General features: G+C 39.4%; 1 protein-coding gene across 1 annotated transcript in view; it reads right to left on the minus strand.

Moving 5' to 3' along the window:
• The window catches only part of GLRA3 (glycine receptor alpha 3), a 142,823-nt gene that overhangs the window by 105,622 nt on the left and 17,959 nt on the right, over nucleotides 1-19,242 (minus strand). Inside the window, exon 2 of the mRNA XM_073340081.1 lies at nucleotides 13,475-13,602. Coding sequence (XP_073196182.1) covers nucleotides 13,475-13,602 — 128 coding nt within the window. The remainder of the gene's footprint in view (nucleotides 1-13,474; nucleotides 13,603-19,242) is intronic.

Genomic DNA, 19,242 nt, shown 5'->3' on the forward strand with positions numbered 1-19,242 from the left:
CTTTTAGTGACAAAGGCACATTATTAGAGCTTTTTGCTCCTGTTCGCTGTGTTGGCTATTCAGTGTTAAGAAAAAAATAAGCTAGATTCTATTCTGCGACAGCCACAGAAATGGCACTCACCTGCCTCCACGGGTGAGGAAACTTGATAGGGCTGGCAGTGAAAGAGGACAGTCCCAGCAGTGAGCATCTGGTACAACTGGCTTGAATTTTTCAGAGATGATGTCCGATACAGGCACGAACATATAGCTACAGAATGTGAGGGAATGGTCTGAGCAGGAGTTGTGATACCAGACATAGTGGCTGAGTGGGGTGTGACCAAACTAGTTGCTGGCACCCCTTGTGGCCAGTTTCCAGTGTGGATAAAATAAAATGATTCAGAAAAGGTGGGGGAGTAGCACTGTATGTAAGGGAGCAGTATGACTGCTCAGAGCTCCGGTACGAAACTGCAGAAAAACCTGAGTGTCTCTGGATTAAGTTTAGAGGTGTGAGCAACAGGAGTGATGTAGTGGTGGGAGTCTGCTATAGATCGCCGGACCAGGGGGATGAGGTGGATGAGGCTTTCTTCCAGCAGCTCGCGGAAGCTACTAGATCGCATGCCCTGGTTCTCATGGGTGACTTTAAATTTTCCTGATATCTGCTGGGAGAGCAATACAGCGGTGCATAGACAATCCAGGAAGTTTTTGGAAAGCATAGGGGACAATTTCCTGGTGCAAGTGCTAGAGGAGCCAACTATGGGGGGAGCTTTTCTTGACCTGCTGCTCACAAACCAGGAAGAATTAGTAGGGGAAGCAAAAGTGGATGGGAATCTGGGAGGCAGTGACCATGAGTTGGTTGAGTTCAGGATCCTGACACAGGGAAGAAAGGTAAGCAGCAGGATACGGACCCTGGACTTCAGGAAAGCAGACTTCGACTCCCTCAGGGAACGGATGGGTAGGATCCCCTGGGGGACTAACATGAAGGGGAAAGGAGTCCAGGAGAGCTGGCTGTATTTCAAGGAATCCCTGTTGAGGTTACAGGGACAAACCATCCCGATGTGTCGAAAGAATAGTAAATATGGAAGGCGACCAGCTTGGCTTAACGGTGAAATCCTAGCGGATCTTAAGCATAAAAAAGAAGCTTACAAGAAGTGGAAGGTTGGACATATGACCAGGAAGGAGTATAAAAATATTGCTCGGGCATGTAGGAATGAAATTAGAAGGGCCAAATCACACCTGCAGCTGCAGCTAGCGAGAGATGTTAAGAGTAACAAGAAGGGTTTCTTCAGGTATGTTGGCAACAAGAAGAAAGCCAAGGAAAGCGTGGGCCCCTTACTGAATGAGGGAGACAACCTAGTGACAGAGGATGTGGAAAAAGCTAATGTACTCAATGCTTTTTTTGCCTCTGTCTTCACTAACAAGGTCAACTCCCAGACTGCTGAGCTGGGCATCACAGCATGGGGAGTAGATGGCCAGCCCTCTGTGGAGAAAGAGGTGGTTAGGGACTATTTAGAAAAGCTGGGCGTGCACAAGTCCATGGGGCCGGACGAGTTGCATCCGAGAGTGCTAAAGAAACTGGTGGCTGTGATTGCAGAGCCATTGGCCATTATCTTTGAAAACTCGTGGCGAACGGATGACTGGAAAAAGGCTAATGTAGTGCCAATCTTTAAAAAAAGGGAAGAAGGAGGATCCTGGGAACTACAGGCCAGTCAGCCTCACCTCAGTCCCCAGAAAAATCATGGAGCAGGTCCTCAAAGAATCAATCCTGAAGCACTTACATGAGAGGAAAGTGATCAGGAACAGTCAGCATGGATTCACCAAGGGAAGGTCATGCCTGACTAATCTAATCACCTTCTATGATGAGATTACTGGTTCTGTGGATGAAGGGAAAGCAGTGGATGTACTGTATCTTCACTTTAGCAAAGCTTTTGACACGGTCTCCCACAGTATCTTGTCAGCAAGTTAAAGAAGTACGGGCTGGATGAATGCACTATAAGGTGGGTAGAAAGTTGGCTAGATTGTCGGGCTCAACGGGTAGTGATCAATGGCTCCATGTCTAGTTGGCAGCTGGTGTCAAGTGGAGTGCCCCAGGGGTCGGTCCTGGGGCCGGTTTTGTTCAATATCTTCAAAAATGATCTGGAGGATGGTGTGGATTGCACTCTCAGCAAATTTGCGGATGATACTAAACTGGGAGGAGTGGTAGATACGCTGGAGGGCAGGGATAGGATACAGAGGGACCTAGACAAATTGGAGGATTGGGCCAAAAGAAATCTGATGACGTTCAATAAGGATAAGTGCAGGGTCCTGCACTTAGGACGGAAGAACCCAATGCAGAGCTACAGACTAGGGACTGAATGGCTAGGCAGCAATTCTGCGGAAAAGGACCTAGGGGTGACAGTGGATGAGAAGCTGGATATGAGTCAGCAGTGTGCCCTTGTTGCCAAGAAGGCCAATGGCATTTTGGGATGTATAAGTAGGGGCATAGCGAGCAGATCGAGGGACGTGATCGTCCCCCTCTATTCGACATTGGTGAGGCCTCATCTGGAGTACTGTGTCCAGTTTTGGGCCCCACACTACAAGAAGGATGTGGATAAATTGGAAAGAGTCCAGCGAAGGGCAACAAAAATGGTTAGGGGTCTGGAACCCATGACTTATGAGGAGAGGCTGAGGGAACTGGGATTGTTTAGTCTGCGGAAGAGAAGAATGAGGGGGGATTTGATAGCTGCTTTCAACTACCTGAGAGGTGGTTCCAGAGAGGATGGTTCTAGACTATTCTCAGTGGTGGAAGAGGACAGGACAAGGAGTAATGGTCTCAAGTTGCAGTGGGGGAGGTTTAGGTTGGATATTAGGAAAAACTTTTTCACTAGGAGGGTGGTGAAATACTGGAATGCGTTGCCTAGGGAGGTGGTGGAATCTCCTTCCTTAGAAGTTTTTAAGGTCAGGCTTGACAAAGCCCTGGCTGGGATGATTTAATTGGGGATGGGTCCTGCTTTTGAGCAGGGGGTTGGACTAGATGACCTCCTGAGGTCCCTTCCAACCCTGATATTCTATGATTCTATGATTCTCAGAGGTAAAACACCTTGGATTTTAGTGATGGCCTTGGGCTCATGGAATAGAGTGGCATTTGGCCTTCACAGACTGAGGTTATACCTTGTTGCCTTCATAGGCAAGGTCCCCACCCTTCTGCACTCTGTCCCCCTTGCAGAGGGGAAAGGAGTATGCTAGGACTCAAAGCAAGCTGAGACCTTCGGGCTAGGCTGAGGAAAGCCTACCCTCAGTTACGTATAATATGGGTCATGGGTAGCACTCCTCCCCGTGTTAAAGTTTAACAGAAGTTGTGGCATGCCACTTAAATCCATCCATGTGTAAATCCTCATTTCACTGCTGTGTCCCTATTAGTTGTTCAGGATCCATTCCTGAAAACATTTACTACCAGGCATAGTCCTTCTACTATGAGTAGCTCCATTGAATACAATCAACAATTATTATCTTGCCCTGAATTTGCAAAGGATCAGTAATGGCAGAGCAATGCTTGTGAGTCTGATATCTGACTTAAGAGCTGAATCATCTTCCCATGCAAAAAAGGTTTTAAAATAATTTAAACAGGGCATTATGGGGTTTAATATTACAGTTTCTCAATTATTTCCATATCATAATTACTCTGTTAATTAGTGAAATTTTTTCTTCTAACTGGCAGCCCAATCATCAATATTATTATTTAACTCTGTTTGGAATTTGAAAACCTAGCTGGCTTCTTTTCTTGTTTCATATGATTACCAGTAATAAGGATCCCAGATTTGGAATATAAGAACCAATCCTGCAAATTTACTAACAAGAGTAGTGTTGAACTATCCAGAGTAATCCCACTGAAGTCATAAGCAGCTCTGTCATTGCTGATGCTTCACTGCTCACTGACATCAATGGGACTACTGCAGTAATAAATGTTTGAAGGATCAGCACCTTCGTTAACAAAAAATTCTGCTCATGGTGCATGAACCAGAATAGAATCCGGCTCTCCTTTTTCTCAGCTGTATTGGCTCTACAGTGAAGTACAGAAGCAAAAAAGCACTAAAATCTCTCTCTCTGTTTACTTCACTGAGATGAGTACATACAGGAAGCAGATCTGTTGGGTAAGAAGATAGCAATTTTTCAGTCAGTCACTTTGCATATGATGGCATTTAATTTACTAATTTAAAAATTTAAAGCTGCCTTATCTGATGTTTCAATGTAAGATATGACTGGGGCCAAGGAAGGGTGCAAGTAGTGGGAAGGTGATTTCACGGGATCATACTTAATGGCTGCCACTGGGTAGTGAAGTTATCCAATGTGTGTGCGCAAGTAAATTCCAGTTCAGAGGTACATCACATTTTTTATATACCTGTGCATTCTATCATTTCCAATTCAATACGCTCCTGTCTACTTCAAAAGATAACCCTATGGAATTTTATAGTGTACCCAATGGCATATCAGTTATTGAAGAAAAAGAACAAAATAATGCACAATTCCATCCTAGTAAATTGAACTAAACAATCTAGCATCACTTAGGAAAGTGATACATAGACTCATAGATATTCAGGTCAGAAGGGACCATTATGATCATCTAGTCTGACCTCCTGCACAATGCAGGCCACAGAATCTCACCCACCCACTCCTTCAATAAACCTCTCATCTATGTCTGAGCTATTGAAGTCCTCAAATCATGGTTTAAAGACTTCAAGGTGCAGAGAATCCTCCAGCAAGTGACCCGTGCCCCATGCTACAGAGGAAGGCGAAAACCCCCTAGGGCCTCTTCCTATCTGCCTTAGAGGAAAATTCCTTCCCGACCCCAAATATGGCGATCAGCTGAACCCTGAGCATGTGGGCAAGATTCACCAGCCAGATACCCAGGAAAGAATTCTCTGTAGTAACTCAGATCCCACCCCATCTAACATCCCATCACAGACCATTGGGCCTATTTACCATGAATAGTTAAAGATCAATTAATTGCCAAAACGTGTTATCCCATCATACCATCTACTCCATAAACTTATTGAGTTTAATCTTGAAGCCAGATAGGTCTTTTGTCCCCTCTGCTTCCCTTAGAAGGCTTCACTCCTCTGATGGTTAGAAACCTTCATCTAATTTCAAGTCTAAACTTCCCAATGACCAGTTTATATCCATCTGTTCTTGTGTCCACATTGGTACTGAGCTTAAATAATTCCTCACCCTCTCCGGTATTTATCCCTCTGATATATTTAGAGAGAGCAATCTTATCTCCCCTCAGCCTTCTTTTGGTTAGGCTAAACAAGCCAAGCTCCTTGAGTCTCCTTTCATAAGACAGGTTTTCCATTCCTCGGATCATTCTAGTAGCCCTTCTCTGTACCTGTTCCAGTTTGAATTCATCCTCCTTAAACATGGGAGACCAGAACTGCACACAGTATTCCAGATGAGGTCTCACCAGTGCCTTGTATAACTCTACTAACTCCTCCTTATCTCTACTGGAAATACCTCACCTGATGCATCCCAAGACCGCATTAGCTTTTTTCACGGCCATATCACATTGGCAGCTCATAGTCATCCTATGGTCAACCAATACTCCAAGGTCCTTCTCCTCCTCCATTACTTCTAATTGATGCATCCCCACTTTATAACTAAAATTCTTGTTATTAATCCCTAAATGCATGATCTTACACTTCTGACTATTAAATTTCATCCTATTACTATTACTCACTCCAGTTTACAAGGTCATCCAGATCCTCCTGTATGATATCCCAGTCCTTCTCTAAATTGGCAATACCTCCCAGCTTTGTATCATCTGCAAACTTTATTAGCACACTTCCACTTCTTGTGCCGAGATCAGTAATAAAAAAGATTAAATAAGATTGGTCCCAAAACCAATCCCTGAGGAACTCCACTGGTAACCTCCCTCCAGCCTGACAGTTCACCTTTCAGTATGACCCGCCTGTAGTCTCCCTTTTAACCAATTACTTATCCACCTTTCAATTTTCATATTGATCCCCATGTTTTCCAATTTAACTAATAATTCCCCAAAATGCCTTACTGAAATCTAGGTAAATTAGATCCACTGTGTTTCCTTTATCTAAAAAATCTGTTATTTTCTCAAAGAAGGAGATCAGGTTGGTTTGGCACCATCTACCTTTTGTAAAACCATGTTGTATTTTGTTCCATTTACCATTGACCTCAATGTCCTTAACTACTTTCTCCTTCAAATTTTTTTCCAAGACCTTGAATACTCCAGATGTCAAACTAACTGGCCTGTAGTTACCCGGATCTCTTCCCCCCCCCCTTTCTTAAAAATAGGAACTCTCCAATCATACGGTACAACCTCTGAGTTTACAGATTCATTAAAAATTCTTGCTAATGGGCTTGCAATTTCATGTGCCAACTCCTTTAATATTCTTGGATGAAGATTATCTGGGCCCCCTGATTTAGCTCCATTAAGCTGTTTGAGTTTCGCTTCTATCTCAGATAAGGTTATATCTACCTCTGTATCCTCATTCCCATTTCTCATGCTACCATTATCCCTAAGATCCCCATTAGCCTCATTAAAGACTGAGGCAAAGTGTTTGTTTAGATATTGGGCCATGCCTAGATTATCCTTAACCTCCACTCCATCTCCAGTGTTTAGCAGTCCCACTTCTTCTTTTTTTGTTTTCTTCTTATTTATATGGCTATAGAATCTTTTACGATTGGTTTTAATTCCCTTTGCAAGGTCCAACTCTACTTGACTTTTAGCCTGTCTCACTTTATCCCTACATGTTCTGACCTCAATAAGGTAGCTTTCCTTGCTGATCCCTCCCATCTTCCACTCCCTGTATGCATTCTGCTTTTTCTTAATCACCTCTCTGAGATGCTTGCTCATCCAGCTTGGGCTACAACTCCTCCCTATGAATTTTTTCCCCTTTCTTGGGATGCAGGTTTCTGACAGCTTCTGCAGCTTTGACTTGAAGTAATCCCAGGCCTCCTCTGCCTTTAGATCCATAAGTTCTTCAGTCCAATCCACTTCCCTAACTAATTTCCTTAATTTTTGAAAGTCAGCCCTTTTGAAATCAAAAACCCTAGTTGTAGATTTATTTTTGTTAATCCTTCCATTCAGTTTGAACTGAATTAGCTCATGATCACTTGAGCCAAGACTATCCCCTACAACCATTTCTTCTATGAGGTCCTCACTACTTACCAAAACCAAATCTAAAATGGCATCCCCTCTAGTCGGTTCAGCAACTACTTGATGAAGGAATCCATCAGCTATCACATCTAGGAAAATCTGAGCCCTGTTATTATTATTATTAGCACTTGTCCTCCAGGTCTATATCTGGGAAGTTAAAGTCTCCCATGATCATGCAGTTTCCATTAATATTTACTTCATTAAAAACATTAAAGAGGGCTCTATCCATATCCGTATTAGATCCTGGCGGTCTATAGCACACCCCAAGCACTATTACAGGGGACTTTTCTTCCCCAATGTGATTTTTGCCCAGACGGACTCTGTCTCATCCATTCCATCACTTCTTATTGCTTTACATTCTACCTCATCATTGATATACAATGCTACTCCACCACCTTTACCTTTATTTCCATCTTTCCTAAACAGCACATACCCTTCAATACCTGTAGTCCAGTCATGACTACTATTCCACCATATTTCTGTTATCCCTATAATATCTGATTTCACTTCCTGCACCAGTAGCTCTAGTTCCTCCATTTTGTTACCTAGGCTCTTTGCATTGGTGTACAAACATCTTAATTTTTGCTGTTTGGCCTCGCTCACATTCTTTACCCAATTAGGCATGGACATTCTACAGCCAGGGAATGTCCTTTATTATCATAGGTTAACAAATGTTCCTGCTTTCCTAAGTGATCCTAGATTGTTTAGTTCTATTTACTAGGATCTGAATCTAAATTTCTTAATATGATAAGTTAATGATACAGGTGGGAAATAAGAGGTGAGAGAAAAACAACAACGTTTTAACTAAGTTGGGGTTGATAGCATGTGGAGTGTATTCCTATATTTTGTCAATGCACAAAGGAGAAATGGGAAGTAGGGACGCTTCTGTGATTCAAAACAAGCAGATTATTATTAGATGGAAGAAACCAAATGGATTTTTAAAAATTTAAATTAAGTAAAGCAAATTCCAAAGTGGTGTCACTTGCCATATAAGAAATGACTAGGCCAGGTGGGTTAGAATATGCACCCAGTATGGATCTTACTAGATGGTACATGAAATTCTTTTAAAAAGAGAAAAGTATGTCAATTTGTATCTAATGAAAATTAGAATTGTTGCCTATATTCTACATCAATATGAGAAGTCCCTCTGTGGTAACTGCTAAACTGTTAGGCTTTATTCTGTCTAGATAGTGCAAGTCTAATCCTCTCACAGAATGTTAAGAATGGAAGGATTCTCACTTGACACTTCCACATTCAGATTGTTGACTGAGTCACTGTTACTCTGATAGACAGGAAGAGAGCACTCTATTCCCAGAGATTATCAGTATCAGAGTCTCCCTGGGTTGATTTAAAGAGTGAGGGAAAAATTGCTGCATTCTAAGAAGTGATAGCAGGCTTAAGTATGTAGAAGATGGAGGCTACTTGAGGGGGAGGCAAGCTTGTTCCTACAAAGCTCTACATACAAGAGAAGCAACATATGACAAGAAAGATGGAAATAGTCAGATTGAACAAGGCTCTTCTATCTCTTCCCAAGCTCCTGCACAAATTTGTTTTCTATATTCTCCAAGATACCAGGATGAGTCAGTTTTATCTTGTTTAACCTTGAAGAAGAAGTGCTTGCTTCTGTGACTAACTCAGAGTGAGGTGCAGGGAGAACAGGAGAATTCAGGAATGACAAAATGGGGCCAAGTGTTCTTTATGTCAAAACTTTATGTTCTTTTTGTGTAGTGTTCCCACTTGACCACCAAGTGATAAGAACAACTAACCCAAGTATTCCAGAACAGTATATCAGCTTTGAGAAACAGGGAAACACTGATTTTAATATTGTAAGTCAGAGTTACATTTAATACTTAAACATGTGCTGTGTTTCCAAAGTTTAATATTGTTGCCCTCTATTGCACTTCAGTGGCTATCTTAGCAATACTTTCTCAATGTTATGATGAAATACCTAATAAATAACTTTTGACTGATGTTTTTAAAAATAGTTATCGTTTAAAAGTAAACCATTCAATATTAAATTTTATATTAAGTAAGGCATCATGCTACTGTAAGTTTTCCTCAATCAGCAGAGATGTTGGAAATTATAAATCAAGTAATGACTGTAACGTTATCTGATTAAAATATAACTACGTAGAGAATTGTTGCTACCACTGTTATATAATTGCAACAAATCTTATGCAAAGTGTGTCAAGTAAGGTGTCACTAGAAAAGTTATGATTTGCTAAGCATGATTATGCTATTTCTATGTGTGTATCATTTTTATATTTGAATTAATGAGGATTGGCTCTATACCTGTATTTTAAATATGTTTGCTCCTGTGGAAACTCCCACAAGGTATTTAGCCTGCACACCTTGAAGGGACTATTCAAGTTAAGTGGCCCATCAAGGGACTCACAATGGACCATGAAAGACTCCCATCCAAGCCTGATGGACCTTCATGTGAACAACTAGAGAATAGGCAATGGCCTTTGCTGTGACTAAGCGAAATCATGCATGGACATGTAACTTGCCCATGTGACTCCAAACACCATTTTTCTACCTGTATTTTTCCACTAGCTTTGTTGAGCACTTTGTTTAAAACAACGGATTTTCCTCCACATGGCAGAAGCTATAAAAGGCCTTGGAAACATCTCCATTTTGCCTCTTTCCTGCTTAAACCTCTGGACTATGATGAACTTGTACTAATGGGAGAATTCTAACCAAGGGACTGAGGACCTTCCAGTGATTTGGAAGCAATCAGAGACTTAACAAGCCATCGGTTTATTCCATCACTGCTACAAGCCTGATCCAAGAACTTTGCATTTATTGTATGTACTTGATTCCTTTAACCAATTTTAACTACTCTGAAACTTTTCTTTCTATTTTCCATATATAAATGTTTAGATTTAGATACTAAAAGACTGGCAACAGCACCATTATTAGGTAAGATCTGAGTTGTATATTGACCCGGGTGTGTGGCTTGTCCTTTGGGATCAGAAGAATCTTTTATTTGATGAAATTGGTTTTAAAAGATCCACTCATCTTTAAGTCTAGTATTTTTTGTGGAGATACAAGAACAGGAATGCCAGGGGAAACTGCTTTTCTGAATGCTAGTTTGCCAGTGTGGTGAAAAAATTTACTTTTGTTGCTGGTTTGGTATATCTTATGGGAGAATAACCACCAGTTTTGGGGTGTGTCTGCCCTATTTCTCAGCAGTTTGTCCTGAATTTGGTATTCTCAGTTGTGACCCCTGGAGGCACGGTTACAATGATCCATTGCATTATTCCTGAAATAGTAATGTGAAGGGATGAGCTGTAGCTATGTACAAAAGGCATGTTCATGACAAAAGAGCCTGATCCTGAACTCCTAACTTGTTGAAAAGTCTGTATTCAGACATTGACAGTTTTGAATAGATAAGGACTTCAGGATTAGACCCAGATTTGGAAGACAGTGATGCATTCATACCTAGAGCTTTTCATCACAACTGTAGGAGTGGAAAAAACATAATGGACTCCAAAGGCAAGAGTTCCTCTCCTCCTTTCATTGAGCGAGGCACTTCCTATGGTCAATTTTGGCATAGTCTTAAATATTCTATAACTAGAACAAACTTTTACCAGGGATTCTTCTCTTGTATTTTCATCCATACCCAAAGATGTTTCAGAATTTCCATATTTTAGAGTTAGAACTAATATTGGACCTCTTTGAAAATACTGCTTAATCCCTCTCTTCTATTGAACAAAAACATGATTATGTTCTCATGATTATGTATTACTTCACAAACACAAAGCAGTCAGAAACAAAGTGTAATTATGAAGACTAAGTATGACATGCAGTTGGTAGTCAAATAATATATTATCTGCAGTGTCTAGGAATTTTAATGAAAAAAGATTCAATTTCTTAATTATACCAGGGTTGATAGTCTGGGATTTCATACTAGTACTTGTTTCATATTTTAATTGTTGATAAATTACAAAGTCCAAATGGCAGGAAGTTCCACTTGTTCTTAGAGTAATAATAGCAAGAAAGTGGCAAAGTAGTTTAAGGAGATATTTATTCTTAGCGAACAATCTGAATCTTTCTTGGCAAATTTATTCAAATTGCTTAGCTGTTTAGAAAATTTACAAAGTACACTTTTAAGAAACAGCAAACCAATGTTGAATTAGGTTTTTGTCTCTTTACCAAAAAACTCTCCCAGTCCTTTGAATTATATATTCAAGAAGCACAATACTGAATCCACTATTTTCTAAACATCTGCCCCTTCTGCAAAATAGCCTCCTCAGAAGATTGTGATTGCATAGTGCCCATGACAAATTCCAAAATCCAATCCCCAAAGGAATTGCTAAGCTATAAGATCTTTGCTTTTATATACTCACCCATGGAGCTTTAGAAGATTCAAAGAAAAAGAAGAAAGAGATTGCATTGCTTGGTCTTATTTGCCTGAGATCCTCTTTTGTGCAGCACCTTAGATTTAAAGTAAAGCTGTGCAGCACAAAAGAGGACCCTGGGCAAAAAAGACCAGGCAATGCAATCTAAAACTTGAAATTTACATGCTAAAGGGAATAGCTATGGTATATAGTTGAGAACACCTTTAATAAGGAGAAAAATAAATAGAAAGATTCCACACACACACAGGGAAGTAATTTTTTAAGTGGAACTTATCTGTTGTTATTGTGCAAGTTCTGTTTTACACCCAGGGTTTTTTTCCTCCTAAGCAAGAAGCGAATAGTGTCTATTCTCTGAGGGATGCAACTGGCAAGCAAGCAAGCAAACAATCTCTAAGGAAATTGTTTCATAGCCATAGCAAACGTATATTGATAAAAATAATACATATCTTTCTGGGTGGTTTGTTTGATGAATATTTTCTATACACATTTGTTGTTTAAACTAAGGTGTCAGGAATGTATTCTGAGAAATGTCACCTCTACTCACCTATTGCAAGATCCACGTTTCCAGATAGAAGTAAATCATTTGAGATTAGCTTTATTTACTGTTCTATTTTTTTAAGATTGGTTGACTGGGAAGCAGTTTGACAGACAACTCATTCTTCTCTTGCCAACCAGATTCACTGGACAAATCATGGCAAAGGAAAGTAAATAAATAGCATCCAGTACCAATAACTTCAGGGATTTAGCTAGTCAAGTTTCTGAGCACTGGTGAAATTAAAAACATTTTAAAATGCAATGATGAACAAGAGGTGAGACTGAAATGGGTGGTGAGATAGATGACCTAAGAAGGTAAACATGGAGGGAGTCCTGGCTGCTGATTGGAAACAGCCTCTGGCAGAAATGGAGATATTTTCTGTAAATCAGGTTATCTTGAAAAGAGAGGACAGAACACCTCCTGAAAACAGGAAAAAGGGCACTAATGAGGAAAAATTAATGCTAAGGAACACTAGTATGGGGCTTTATTTGCAGGAGATTTTTCCCTCCACACACAATCTGCATTTGAAAAGTATTATTTTATTTTATTGAAGGTACAAATGGTTAACTTGATTAGAAATATTTTTAAATTGTTCATAAATTTATCTAGAATTCTTAAATTCTGAAAGGTTAAGAACCCCCCCCCCCCAAGTTTCAACATTCTACCTAAGCAATAGAGGGTCACAGAGCTTGTTGGAAGCCTATTAAAAGGGTGACAGAAGACTACTGGTGACTTTGGATAAGCTATTACCAGCAGGACAGTGAGTTTGTGTGTGTGGTTTTTGGAAAAGGGGGGGGGTGAGAAAACCTGGATTTGTGCTGGAAATGGCCCACCTTGATTATCATACACATTGTAAAGAGAGTGGTCACTTTGGATGGGCTATTACCAGCAGGAGAGTGAGTTTGTGGGGGGGGGGGGCGTGGGGGGGCGTGGGGGGGCGGAGGGTGAGAAAACCTGGATTTGTGCTGGAAATGGCCCAACTTGATTATCATACACATTGTAAGGAGAGTGATCACTTTAGATAAGCTATTACCAGCTGGAGAGTGGGGTGGGAGGAGGTATTGTTTCTTGGTCTCTGTGTATATAATGTCTTCTGCAGTTTCCACAGTATGCATCCGATGAAGTGAGCTGTAGCTCACGAAAGCTTATGCTCAAATAAATTGGTTAGTCTCTAAGGTGCCACAAGTACTCCTTTTCTTTTTACTATATACATAACACACTAAAATATTAAAAAGAATACTCAACTTCAGTAGCATTTTGGCACCTACCCAAACTTCAAAACAATAGACCATGTTTTTGCTGAAATTTGAATGATCAAAGTCAAGGTTAGCTGAGCATGGCTGAGTACATTTGTTTTGCTTTTAATTTTTCTCCAAAACACACTTTTACACCAAAGACAATGTTAGATTAAAGTAAATTAGTTTTCAAAATTACCTTTGAAATTTGGTCTGATTCTTGCATCATAGCCTGACATCCTACCCATTAATTTATCCAGGAAATCAGATGGTGACATTGGCATGCTACGAGATCTTGCACTGTCTGTTTCCTTTGTGGCTACCAAACTAAAAACAAAAACAAAACTTTATTAGTCATAATTTCTAGTAATAATTAAGTACCTAACAACATAGTCATTTTGTTCATCAGTATTAAAGCAGATCAATTCAAAGGTAAAATTGTATTTTTAATTTAAACATTAACAATAACAGAATTATTTTAATTTGGATGTGGGAAAACAGTATGCTCTTATTATATCCATTGTTAGATATCTATTTTTTTCTAAATGTCTGCCAAACTGCATTGTGATCACATTTTTTGTGTGTTGAGGCTTCTCAAAATTAACCATATTTCTAATCAACCCTCATTGATTTGTTCCACAAAATTGCAATAGTAAATAATGTCAACTACACAAATATCTATAAACCTGGAATGCCATGATTTGGAAAGTGCTCTGTGATTAATCTTTTTAACTGGGTTCTTTATAATGGAAACTTGCATTAGAGAAACTTAGATTGGGATCTTTCATGTTACTTTGAACAGACACACTCCTTTTTTGTACTATTGATTGAATGTTTGATGGTGATATCTATGCAGATGAAACCAGGTAATTCACTGGCAAATTTTATTCCATAATATTATCAATGGAGGTTCATTTTTCTTTAAAAAGAGAGAAGGTCCCTCAAGTAGCCAGGACCCAGACTCTTTAGAACCTTTCAAGGTCAACATCAGCATCCTAATCACCACCTAGAAATTGAGAATTGACTTACTAATGATCTATAAGTACCAACCTAGAAAGACCATTTATGATTAAAAAGATAAAAGGCACAACAAGATCCAGTGACTGGATGCTGAAATTAGACAAGTTCGGGTTAGACATAAGGGGCATGTTTTTAAACAGTGAGATAATTAATCATTGTAACAATTTGCCAATGGATGTAGTAGATTCTCCATCACTTGATGTTTGTAAATTGGGAGTTGAATGCCTTTATAAAAAAAAAAAAGCTCTAGCTCAACTATAAGATGTGGGAATGATGCAGGAATTACCGGGTGAAAATCTTTGGCCCATGCTGTACATGAGCTCAGACCTCATTATCGTAATAGAGCCTGATGGCCTTAAAATCTAAGGCTCTATAATTGTCAGCTGGGGCAGACTGACTCAGATTTTCAAAAGGATCATAAACTTGAACATCAGATTTAGCAGTGGGCAAAAACTGAGATGTAGATGTGCACATGGTATTTGGACTTACAAATCATGCAGTTAGGTGCTTTATTAAGCTCTAATAAAGGTGTCCTATTTCAGGCATATGAACTTCTGAAAATTTGTCTGGAAAAGAACATCCTTTACTGCACTTTTGATAGTTCCATTTCCCCCTCAAAATATTTGTGAAAATATTGCGTCATAGTTGCTGTAGTTCATGCTACAAGCCTTTTTTGGCTCCCCCCACCCCCCATTTCTATTCAGAGCGGAGTACAGTGTCAATCTCAAATTTACTGAAAGGGATAACTTTAGGACTCTGTGAGCCGTTGTACCCCAATTAGTTCCCTCAGAATCTGTCACACCTCTGTTGTGAAGGACAGTATACAAAACTATTAAACAATTTAATTTGTGGCTTCATTGGTAGTTTCCTCTTTCTTTTCTGATAAATTATTTCGGTATCGTCTTTTGGAAATTTTATGCCTATATTTGTACTGTGTGTCAATTTATCCACTTCTTTATCATTATGATTTTTGTCATCAGAAAATCATAGCTTCTTTCTCCCCCCATTAGCATCTAAAGAACAGAGTCTTTGAGCCATTGAAAAACTTATGAATATTTGTGTTTTAAAGTACAGTGTTGACTGCAGAACCATCTTGTGATGTGCACATAATAATGGATCAATGGCTTTTTCATTTTATTATGTAGCCTGTTCCTTGGAACAGCAAGTGTAACTCAAGGTCCTGGAGCTATGGGAACTTTTATTTTGTGGTTCATTTTATTCTACTGATCTTTGAATTCTTTTAATACAGTGTATATTAAAAAGGTTTACAGAGGAAATTAACTACATATTCATGGGAAGTGACTGTATGCAAAAGCTGCAGCCAGCCATTATGCACTCAATTGCATCTCACAAACAGCAGTACCACAAGCATTTCTGCAAATTAATCTGAGCTGATATTAATTTATTGGATCACTCATGATTAAAATAATGATTACATTGATTTAATCCCAAGAATACGTCCCTTGAGTCTACGGTTGTAGTGAGTTTAATGATGACAAAATTAATCAATATAAAAATGTGCCTAAGAAAAGAAAACACTTTCAGCAGGTCCTTTTTTAATGCAATCCTCCAATCTGATTGCAACTGATTAGTTCTGCACAATCATATTTTTTAAATATCATTCACAGTTAAGCAAACTGGTTTGAGTCAATAACTGCTGCATAAATAATTTCTAGAGACTGATATAATCAAAGTTACTGCATGATATAAAACTAAACTATGGAGTAACTAGTGATCCATGCTGATAAAAGGCATGAAAACATCATACAAGAAAACTGTAAAAGGAGTACTTGTGGCACCTTAGAGACTAACAAATTTATTTGAGCATAAGCTTTCATGAGCTACAGCTCACTTCATCAGATGCATCCGATGAAGTGAGCTGTAGCTCACGAAAGCTTATGCTCAAATAAATTTGTTAGTCTCTAAGGTGCCACAGGTACTCCTTTTCTTTTTGCGAATACAGACTAACACGGCTGCTACTTTGAAACCTGTGAAAGGAGACTCAGTAATAGCAGATATACATCAAAAACAAATGTTATCTACAGTAGAAATAGTCAGTATTTAAACCTTCGGTTTCTGACCAACATGCAGATTGGATTTTTGTTGATGTTGATTGGCTATGTGAAGTCTGGGCACCTATTTGACTTTTCAAAGTCCATCTACCCCATCTTGTCAATTTGTGGCTGCATATGTGTGTTGTGTTGAGCCAGCTCTGTGCAGATAGCTGGCCCAACAGATGTCAATCCAACTGCCCAAAGAGACCACAGACTTGGTTCAACAGTGAAGGTGCTCAGCCAGGTTTATAGTCAATGAAGCATGATCCTAGCTCCCCAATTCAATGTCTACAGTTACACTAGTACATGCATGCTTGTTACAATGGACTCGGCTCAGTGAACGATGGGGCTTTCCATTCCCTCCTAGGCAATGGAAAGACACCACCTCTGTGACCCCTCTTTTATACATTGATGCAAACAAGTTACATATTGACCCTCTGACATGGTTAGTTACCACCATTTAATTCATACATCTTGGTTCACTCAAAACATCTCTGTCCATCACCCTGTCATCCTGACCTTATCTTTCAGATGGATCAGTGTGTCCTTGTATCATCTTTGGGGAATGTGTTTACACTATATCTTGGTATCATTGTGTTCTGGCACTACCCTTCTGGGATGTGTTTACGTGAATACTTAGTGCCTTGGAGTGCTTCTCTTTTTGTAATGCCAGCTATGTTCTTCCCAAGTTCATGTACTGGATAGTGAACCTGCAAGCAAGCATCTACTTTGTAACAGGGCCTGTCTTTTGCTCATATCTTGACTCTTGCTAACTTTGCTTTATCTCAGCAGGGCTTAACTTTTGTTCAGGCCTTAGGCCTTACACCAGGCCTCTCATACTACACCTCATGTCTCAGGCTCTCTCTTTCTATACTCTTTCCAGAGTATACTACACTACAATTCTACAATCAAAAAGAGCAACTTTGGCTAAAAATTGATCATGGATCAATGGTGATATAAAGGCATTAGAAATTTAAAAAAATATATCCCCATAGTGGAGGGAAAAGGGAAATAGATAGCAATCAATACAAACTAGAAGTTATAAAAGTGAAGAAAATTGATAAGGGAACCTAAAAACATCAGGGCAAAATCCATGGCTGGCAGAGATAAGGACAATTAAAAGGATGCTTTTTAATGTATATTAGGAACAAAAGAAATCCTAGCAATAGTATCCCCATTGCTAGATGGAGATGGCAAATTGTTAATGATTCAGGGGAATGATAAATAATATTTCTGTTCTGTATTTGGAAAGAAGCAGGATGATGTACTTGTATCACATGAGAATGATGACATATACTCCAGTCCATTAGTAATGGAGGAGAATGTTGGACAATATCTGCTTGGGAAAAATATTTTTAAAATCAGCAGGCTTTGGATAAATTTCAGCCAAGAGTCAGTAAAAGAGTTGGCTGAAAGAGCTCTCATCTTCTGATGTTAATTTTTAATAAAACTTGAAATATCAAGGAAATTCTAGAAGACTAGAAAAGTGCTAATGTTGTACCAATATTCAAAAATTGCATGCCAGATGACCTGAATAACTACACGTCATTTAGCCTGAGATCAGTCCTGAGCAAAGTAATGGGAAAAAATGGTACATGATTCAATTAATAAAAAAATTAAATGATAGGAATATAATTAATGCCAGTCAACATGCTTTTACGGAACTAAGTTTAACAAAATTGATTTAATTCTTGCATGAGATTACAAGTTTGGTTGATAAAGGTAACTGCACTAATGTAACATATTTAGTCTGTCGTAAAACATTTGTCTTAGTCCCACATAACATTCTGATTAAAAAGTTAGCACTATACTAGTGTAAGATCACATATTAAATGGATTAAGACCTGGTTAACTGACAGTCTCAAAAAGTAGTTGTCATTGGGGAATCATCACTAAATAAGAGTAGTTCTAGTGGAAAAGATAAGACCAAGGGGGGATATGATAGAGGTATATAAAATCATGAGTGGTGTGGAGAAAGTGAATAAGGAAAAGTTATTTACTTGTTCCCATAAGAACGAGGGATGGGTAGCAGGTTTAAAACAAATAAAAGGAAGTTCTTCTTCACTCAGCGCACAGTCAACCTGTGGAACTGCTTGCCTGAGGAGATTATGAAGGCTAGGACTATAACAGGGTTTAAAAGAGAACTGGATACATTCATGGAGGTTAAGTCCATTAATGGCTATTAGCCAGGATGGGTAAGGAATGAAGTCCCTAGCCTGTGTTTGTCAGAGGGTGGAGATGGATGGCAGGAGAGAGATCACTTGATCATTACCTGTTAGGTTCACTCCCTCTGGGGCACCTGGCATTGGCCACTGTCAGAAGAAAAGATACTGGGCTGGATGGACCTTTGGTCTGACCCAGTATGGCTGTTCTTATGGATTCCACAGGGCTCAGTACAAGGGCTGACACCATTCAACATTGTCATCAATGATGTGAAGTAAATATAAAATGACTGCTGATAAATATATATAGATGACACAAAGATTAGTGAAGTGATGAATAATGGTGGCAGGGCACTCATGCAGAACAATCTGGATCACTTTGTAGTCTGGGTCCATTCAAAGACAAGGAGTTTTAATACAGCGAAATGCAAAGTTATATCTCTAGGCACAAGAAGTACAGGCCATACATACAGAATGAGGGGTTTGGGAACGTATCCTGGAAACAGGATACAGTGACTCAGTGAAGAATTGAGAAGAATTTACAAGAAACTGAAAATAAGCTTCCAGTGCAGTGCTGTGGGAAAAAGGGCTAATGAGATCCTTGGATGTATAACCGAGGAAGGAGGAGTAGGAAGGTGATTTTATCACTGTATATGGCATTGGTGAGACTGATACTGGAATACTGTGGACAGTGTTGGTGTCTGTATTTTAAAAAGGGTGTTGAAAAATTG

Source organism: Lepidochelys kempii, chromosome 4 (genome assembly GCF_965140265.1).
Source record: "Lepidochelys kempii isolate rLepKem1 chromosome 4, rLepKem1.hap2, whole genome shotgun sequence".
Lineage (NCBI taxonomy): Eukaryota > Metazoa > Chordata > Testudines > Cheloniidae > Lepidochelys > Lepidochelys kempii.